The sequence below is a fragment of the Rhinoderma darwinii genome, chromosome 1, assembly GCF_050947455.1.
Source record: "Rhinoderma darwinii isolate aRhiDar2 chromosome 1, aRhiDar2.hap1, whole genome shotgun sequence".
Taxonomy (NCBI): Eukaryota; Metazoa; Chordata; class Amphibia; order Anura; family Rhinodermatidae; genus Rhinoderma; species Rhinoderma darwinii.
In genome coordinates, this window is record NC_134687.1 from 364,150,384 (window position 1) to 364,159,452 (window position 9,069).

The 9,069-nt window shown below is 37.8% G+C and overlaps 1 protein-coding gene across 1 annotated transcript; it reads left to right on the forward strand.

Annotated features, from left to right (window-relative positions):
• Nucleotides 1-1,430: 1,430 nt before the first annotated feature.
• On the forward strand, nt 1,431-6,105 carry LOC142742361 (relaxin-3-like). Its single transcript, XM_075852003.1, has 2 exons — nt 1,431-1,857; nt 5,540-6,105. Exons 1-2 carry the CDS (start codon nt 1,503-1,505, stop codon nt 5,884-5,886), a joined length of 702 nt encoding a protein of 233 aa, XP_075708118.1. The 5' UTR covers nt 1,431-1,502; the 3' UTR covers nt 5,887-6,105.
• Nucleotides 6,106-9,069: the final 2,964 nt, after the last annotated feature.

A 9,069-nucleotide genomic window follows, 5' to 3' on the forward strand; every position in this document is an offset into this window, starting at 1 on the left:
CTACACTGTGCGCCGCCATTTTCTGAGCGAATGCACAGTGTAGGAGGATTAGAAGATTCAACTACCTCCTTCTCCTGGCACTAGCCAGGAGGACACAACGGGGACAAACACAACGGGGACAAACGGAAACCATTTTCACCGGATCCGTCACAATTGAAATCAATGGTGATACAAACGGAAACCTATGGTTTCCATTTGTTTTAGTTTGGACTCCATTCATGGGTGCGCCTGACGTAAAGCTCAGACAGAACACATGAACGGAGTCCCGACGCAGATGCGAATGAAGCCTAATTCTGTTATGATCAGTCTTTTAGCAGGAACTGTCACAACCAAAACAATCATGGAAACAATGGACATTGGATTCAAAATCTGATGTCAATTTATCATTAGCTTTTTCAATATCTTTAGATAAAACAATACTGCAAAAAAAGTGTAATCCCAGACATCAGTTATTGTCACTGAATGGACAAAAGTCCCTATTTCAGAATCTAGTGGAAAGCCTTTCCAAAAGAATGGAGGATGTTCTAGCAGCAAAGCAAACTATCACCATGGTTTTGAAATGAGATGTTCAATAGGACCAAACGAAATTGATGATGAGGAATCCATGTACTATGTAATGTATCTATATAGAAAAAATTATATTGTCAGTGTAAAAAAAAACGCTCTGAAAATGAGCAGTTTGCACACATGACAATTGTACATATTGAAGGAAATTTAGTAATGCAATTATTCATGTGGTGTAATTGCACTAAAAAATGGCGTTCCACGTGAATACTATATTGTTGCTGCCCCCTCCAGACACAAGCCACAATTTGCATTTGTGTGGTAAAAAAGAGAGCATGGCTTTCAGGTCACACTAACTACGACTGACTTATTGACGGCATAATCTGGCTTTATTTAGTAACGTGCGCCATTTTCCACAACTAGTGTTTGCTGTGTTGGGGAATACGGAGCCCCCCACATTACTGATGAATACCAGTGTTAGTAAATGTGCCCTTTTTTTCCCTTTCCTTTCCAATGGTAATGAGGAAAACGCATTTGACTGTGTGCTGAAGATCCATGACCAGCGTGTACTTGACAAACTTCGAAACCTGTTACATTATAACACGACTATGACCAACAATAAATGTCATAAAACACAACTTTTTAATTTCCATAAGAATTTATATGATTTTGGTTAATTGTGTCCTACCAGCTAGGTACCATGGTCACAGGCTGTATTCACACCTGACGTTTTTTTATTCTTTTTTTTATGTTACTGTGATGTTTACAAAGAAACCTACCACCTACTATTAGTATATAATATTAATATCGAATACAAAGTGTAATGTAGAAATACAGCAAGAGGACTAATAATTAGATGTTATTAGATTACTAACTAAAAGTTGAGATGATTCGCGCTGTGGTGAGGTGACGGTGATAATGATGGAGGATACAGGAGGGGGCACGGTGACTCATGTTCCGTCAGGGGGGATATAAGGGACAGCGCTGAGCCGGGCACGATGTGCCGAGAAGTTGGCTGCTCTGCAGATACTGATAAAGTGCCCCTCCATTCTCACTTTCTTCGAATTTCGAGTGAGGCGGGAAGAGACGTCGAGTCCGGCAGTGTAGCGCTCCTCACCCGTCTGCACATGGCGCTTCTCCTCAGGAGCTCGGTGCTGTTCACGGCGCTGCTGATGCTGGTGTCTGCGCTACCAGGAGAGCTGAGGGTACGGAGGAGCCCGGTTTCAGCTTCAGAGTACGGGGTGAAGTTATGTGGCCGCGAGTTTATCAGGGCGGTGATCTTCGCCTGCGGAGGGTCCCGGTGGAAGCGACTGCAGCAGGAGGATGGGAGGATCCCCGGGTACCGGAGTACAGGTGAGGAGACATTAGCCACAACGAGCAGGTCATTTACCTTATACAGTGTGCCAGGGGAGATGATACTACTGGGGATGGAGGGAGCGCTGTCTTATCCTGAGACAGAACCTGACTGCTGCTGCCGGTAGCTGCGGGTGACAGGCGGCAGTCAGCGAGCAGTCCCTGTGACAAGTCTGTATAGTAGGGATAATGGGGGACTTCTATGTATAAAATATGTCCTCAGAAAGTCATTTTTGTGTGTTTTCTGAGAAAATATTGCATATTTGCTGTAAAACTTGAGGAATGTGTCGCACATACAAGCACTGTCTCATGTGTAGGTCATCTTGCTCACTTGTATTCTATTGCTCTTAGATTTTGTTTGAAACAAGAAATAGTTTCTTCAATAAAAAAAAAAGATTTTCGGACAGAAAAAACAATACAGTAACCGGTCAGTTTGGCGCTTATGTTCTAGACTACTAGAAAAAATGAACGCTAAATACTGACCGGCTTCAACAGTTTTCATACACGAGACTCAATGGCTGAAACCTCTTCAAAAGTCTGTCAGAAGAGAAACATAAAAGAGCGGTTTTCACTGCTGCTGACAGATATTATTATTGGTTTTATCTGTCTAGTGCTTCTGTGAATTGGCACTGGGTCGGAAATGAAATGTGCACCGTTTTCTGACATCACAGTGCCCAGACCTCTACTGCCCACGGAGGAAGTTAGGGGGTGCCACCATGCTCCCCAGAGCGCCTGGCCTCTTCCACTCATCGCTTCGAGATTTCTGCACCTCATGGCGGTGTTGTTGGCTCTCCATTGACCTAGCAGTGTTCTCTGCACTTTTCCAGTACACGGACATGTCAGAAAATATACATATATCCACATAACCCCTGCAGGCCCATTACCACAAAGTAACCTTGTAAGCTTTAGGTATTAATATTTGAATCAGAATATTGTCATTTTTATGTGTAAATGAGCTGGGCTGCTCGGACTGTCCACATAAGCCATAATTGGAGTAAAAAATAAAAGTAAAAAAATCAAGTAATGATAAGATCTGTCAACATCAGCTAGACGGCTTCATAATGGTTTCCAGGTAACAACAGGAGATTTTTCTATAACGTGCAGAGTAAGGGTATGTTCACACGACAACGCAAAATACGTCTGAAATTACGGAGCTGTTTTCAGGCGAAAACAGCTCCTGAATTTCAGACGTTTTTGCATGTACTCGCGTTTTTCGCTGCGTCTTTTACGGACGGAATTGGAGCTGTTCTTCATTGGAGTCAATTAAAAACGGCTCCAAAAACATCCCAAGAAGTGTCCTGCACTTCTTTGACACAGGCATATTTTTATGCGCCGTCTTGACAGCGACACATAAAATTACACCTCGTCTGAACAGAACATCGTAAGATCCATTGCAAGCAATGGCCAGATGTTTGCAGACGTATTAGAGCCGTCTTTTCAGGCGTAATTCGAGGCGTAAAACGCCTCCATTACGTCTGAAAATAGGTTGTGTGAACATACCCTAAGGGTGGATTTACACACGGCAGATTTTGCTGTAGAAAATGAATCTGAATGGAATTTGCAGAAATCCCTGTGCTTGCTGCAGAAACAACTCCAGGTGAAATGAACTGATTTTCCGTTCAGAAATGTTTGCAACAAATTTTTACTGCGTGTGAATCCACTCTAATAAAGAAATATTACAAGCTAGATTTTACTATTGTTGATCAGAGGTGGCACTTCACTGTAATACAGTAGCATCATAATCAGATAGCTAGTGGATGACCATACAGTATTGAATAAGGTATATACAAGGCAATCCACTATTGAATCTAGGATACAGTAAAAATGTAAAACAGCGAGTAGAGACAGATCGGACATTGCTGTCCAAATATTCTGGTACATTCTGCCTAGTGGTAACAGTGGATCTGTAGAACTGATAACAATTGCTTGCAGTATATTCAATTTCGACAAGATTTTTTCCTGACTGTACTTCTAATTTTCCTGGTCTTGAGCAAACAATAATTTATTCAAACTCCATTGCAGATAGAATACAACTGCAACCCATAAATCTTAGGCGCAAACCAATAATTCATTATTACCTTACCAATCCCGCTTGTTTTTACAAAGTCAGATCATTTTGCACATTTACACATGTTAATTATTGCTTCAAAAAGATATCTTCAATGGGAACTTTTTTATTTTTTTTAGCAGCCAGGTAATAAAAACTCCCATAGCCATCAGTGGAAAACAAACCAAAAAGTTAGGTGTCCGCAGAAATTTTCTAATCTCATTGGCCAACTAGCTTTTGGGATTTTGTCCACTCCTGGTTTAGCTTATTCCGCCACATCAATTAAAATGACTCTCAAGGCAACGACAGCCAAAATACTTTGTGCAACCAGATAACAAGGTGAAAGTGAAGAATGTTTTCCAAATAGATTAATGAAAAAATGAATTCTTTTTTACAGTACTGCTTAAAGGACTATGTTCCACATATAGCGGGACTGTCGGAACGTCCACTATTTTGGATTTAGCGATTTCCTTCAATCAACTCCTCTGTTAACATTAAGAAATCCCACAGTCACTACTAAACTAACAGATACCAGATGTTCCCAAATTATCTACAAAATCATATGTGTCTTTCTACATTGATAGCCACTCGTCTGCTTGTGAAAATTGCTAATAATTAACGTTGATTTGGTTAAAAAGACATTGTTCTGGATAATTCTATCATAACCAACAGATTACAGGATCTTCTCTACACATCTCATTTCCCACTTCATGTACATCTTACCTTTAGAACTTCTCAATTCCTCCCTTTTTATATTTCCCTTGATCGTTTAATAAATAGGGCCACTTGAATGCTTATTTTATTGTTACTTTTTCAATATGAATCTTTTTTATTAAATCATATGTAAAATTACAAATATTTATTGTTTTAAATCTTCCATGTCATTCGGATATACTGTTACATTTTCACTCTTTTCCACTTTGTCATCACATTTTGTTCTATAAAGAAATGCAGGTCAGTCCTAGACTTGACCATGCTGTATAACTTTACAACTATATAAATTCACTTTTAGACATTTATTTATTCTTTTTTTTTAACGTGTAACAACTTGCATTGTAGAAATATTGTTCATAATTTTGTAATTTAACACACCTCCACCGAAAAAAAATTATACTAAAGGCTGGTTTTCACATCATTACCATAATTTTACTCATTAATACAGGGAAATGTTTCATTCACGTCAGCGCAATAATTGCTTCCTCTACATTGGCCTAAAAGTATACTCTTGGCTATTCGACGCAGCTGAGCTCTGTGATGATCTACCACAGGGTCCTGAAAACTAGGGTCATTGCCTGGCCTCAATTTTCTATTTTTCTGTTGTGTTGGTAAAAAAAAAAAGACATTGATCTGATTATCTCTCCATGTCAGTTCTGTAGGCATGGGGTATAAGGGTCACTACATAACACCTGCCCCATGGTCAAATGTTATTGTGAAAACAGGGTTCACACATTCTATTTTACATCCACTTCTTACTTGAATTTTATATTCTCAGATTCTTAGGAAAAATTGGAATGTTGTTCTTCTTTCTCTGAGAACTTTGTAGTTGAAAAAACTAGGAAGTCAAACTTTGTATGTAAAAAAACCATGATGTTTGGCTATATTTGTTTTGTAATTGTGGCTATTTTTTTTCTCAAGACACTTTGCAGGACACTGCAATACAAGATCCACATCAGTTAAAGATGCAGCCACTTTTGGGATCTCGTCTGGAACAGCTTCACAGGTCAAACATACCGTTAAGACAGCAGCCACTGAAGGATTCTCTTCATTCCTATGATGATTACAGTTATACACCAACAGAGGATTTCAGTGAGTATGTACGCCAGGTAGAGGACACCAGTGAATCAGAAAACAGTGCTGCTGCAGGTTCCGATGGCTTTCCTTGGATCAAATCCTCTAGAAGGAGAAGGGAACTGTCTATCGGAGTGGCAGGCATTTGTTGCAAATGGGGCTGCACAAAAGCGGAGATCAGCACCCTGTGCTAAAGTGGCAGATATGATGATGTACTTCTAGATCTAAAATACAGTGTACACAGACTTAGCAGTAATGTCATCTACCCAAGTATTTCATATACTTTGACTATATATATATTTTGGTTAATCACTATTTTTACTTTAACCAAAAGCCTTTTTGTGGCTTGTATATGTTAACGTGACTATTAATAGTTTTGTCAATAAATTCTTTTTTGGTTTTGCTGTGGAAAATTTCTTGGTAATTTAGTAACACTTTAATCAATATCATCTGTAAATTTTGCAACAAACTTTTAATTTCAATATTTTTTATAAATATTTATTTCAATGTTTAAAATCACTTCATCTTACAATTAACTGACATGTTAGGGAATATGAAGGACTCTATAATTAAAGAATAATCACAATAGGAAAATGTCTGTTTTATTGGAGTTTCCTTCAAAGGGAATCTGCTCCCAGGTTTAAGCTGCCCTATTTGAGGGTAACATAAAGTAGGGCCAAAGATCCTGATTCCACATTAAAGAACACATTACCTCAACTCACAAATAATCACATATGTAGTATTCTTTATTGTATATTGAAAAAATACATTGTTGTGAGGGGTTTACAGCATTTTCTGGAGCAATATAGCAGAATTGTCTGATATTTCCTAATGTATTCTGAGTAACTGAACCCTGAGAATATATGTAAAACGAGACGCAACACACTTGGTCTTCAGACAGCATTATGTGTCATAAAAAGACCTCCATATTAATTTTGAGTAGACATAACATATTATTGTGGGTTTTAATGCAATACCATATGCAACATTAGTTTAAAAAATAGTTTAGATCTTTATTAATATATGTCAATAGGGATTATAGAAAGTATACAAATAAAAACGTTTTGTCTGTACAAGCTGCTTGAGAATTCATTGCTTCAGCACACAGCTTTGCCTACAAGGGTCCAAAGAATAAAGCACATCTGCAATAACAAACAAGGGTATCAGAACTCAAGTTCTGCAGTCATTTAAAATAAAAGGATTGGTGTATTTTTTTGTATTTCACAGAAGTGAATTGTAGAATTATTTTTAATGTACTTGTTTCATTTGTGGGGGGAAAAAAAGGGTAATGAATGGTTTAAAACCAGAAGCTAGTCAAACAATAAGGAGTAATTATTTTAAATTTCCAGTGTATATAGGCCAACTGTTCAGACTTCCATGTAGCCGTGAATAGCTAGAGATGTATAATAAACACAAACTAAATCCCACTGTTAAATTCAGTTTGGCATTCATGTAGTATGCATTGTTCTCCTACCATTTGACTTCCTTGAAGTTCTAACTGATTGCATTCAGCAGAGGTCTTTTCTTCCTTCCTGGTCCACTCCTTGTCCCTAGCAAGAACATGGAGATTAGGATGGGACAAGCAGGGGGGAAAAGACCTCTGCTGAATGCAGCCAGTTCTAAAGGCTACTTGCCTCCTTCATTCTATGGGGTGATAGTGGGTTTTGGCAAAATGGGACAAAGATCCAAGTATTTCTGACTCATACAGGACTATCTCTCTCCTCATGGCAGATGTAAAGATCTCTGCTAAAATATTGGCAAACAGGCTGGCTAACGCAAAGTTAGGCTGCATTTACATTTTATTTTTTTTGCTTTGGAATGGATCATACCGAATTCTAAAAAATATATGATTACAACGTAGAATCAGTTGGCATCAGTTTTTGACCCCAAAAAATAGAAAAAGTGATCATGCCACACTGTGTAACAAAAAAAGAAAAAAAAAAAAAAGAAAATCATGATGGAACTGAAGCCTGATGCACTTTGTGATTAGTTTAAGTCCCATAGAAATTGATAGGATCCATCAACTGCTCTGTCGAGATCAGTATTTTAACGAAAAATAGCAAAAAAATGTAAATAGAAGCTTCTATGGTTGAGATGGGAGAGTCTAGTTTGTTCCAATTGTCGGATTACCACCACTTAGATCTAAGTGGATTAATGAGAAATACGCCTAACTAGTAGACGCAAGTTCTCGATATTTTAAACTAACCATATCAAAAACTAACCATCGATGTAAAGATTTAGATTCGATATGACTCGCATTCCGGTATGCTTTTGTACTTAAAAATCACAATGGTGGTTTGGAAAAAGGCATACAAGAAAACATCTCATGATTTGAATGATTTTCTATGAATAATATTGTGCATTGCCGTATATATTTATTTTACTATTTGCCATTTTGAACACTGATGCATATGGGTATATTCAAACGCAGCAGATTTGTTGCAGAAATTTCTGTGACTGTCCCATTCATCTAAATGGTACTTTCAGAAATTCACGTGCTTTCAACAGAAACAACGTATGGAACAGATTCTCCATCGCAGAAATCTTTGCAACAAATCGCCAGAATGTTCTCAGGCATATTTCTTAGCATAAAACAAACAATACACATGAAATACACCTACAAATACCTCACCATTGATTTAAATGGCAAATACGCTTCGAGGTGTTTTTTTACGCTGCTGAATTAGAAAACGCCTTGTATAAATACGCTTCATAAAAATGAAGTGACACGTCACTTTTTGAAGAGTTTTACAAGCTGATTTTGTCCATTTCCCATTGACACTTCAAAAAACTGTTAAAAAATACCCCTCATAACGCGCTTCAAAAACGCTCGCAAACATCAGAAACGCTTTGAAAATGAGCCTTATATTTTTCAGCCTGAACATATGCTTTGTGAACATTGCCTAAGTGTTCAAACCAACAGAGCAGATTTCCAGAGTCAGAACCATTTATCTTTAGTGGCAAAGACATAACAATATTTGTTGACAATCATAAAATTGATCAGACTGTTAATAATAATCATTACATCTATTGCCAGCTTTATTGTGGCATCTGGAAAATTATTTTAACCCCTTCAAGACACAGCCTGTTTTGGCCTTCAGGACACAGCCAATTTTTTCAAATCTGACATGTTTCACTTTATGTGGTAATAACTCCGGAATGCTTTTACCTATCCAAGCGATTCTGAGATTGTTTTCTCGTGGCACATTGGACTTTATGTTACTGGCAAAATTTGCTCGATACATTAAGTATTTAATTATGAAAAACACCAAAATTTAGCGAAACATTGCAAAAATTTGCATTTTTCTAAATTTATATGTATCAGCTTGTGAGACCGATAGTAATACCACACAAAATTGTTGCTAATTAACATCACC

What these genes read in the sequence shown, in the direction of transcription:
- LOC142742361 (XM_075852003.1), top strand. Translation starts at nt 1,503, where the DNA reads ATGTGCCGAGAAGTTGGCTGCTCTGCAGATACTGATAAAGTGCCCCTC. An exon ending in CCCCGGGTACCGGAGTACAG is followed by an intron (nt 1,858 to 5,539) that starts GTGAGGAGACAT and finishes TTTTTTCTCAAG; the next exon opens with ACACTTTGCAGGACACTGCA.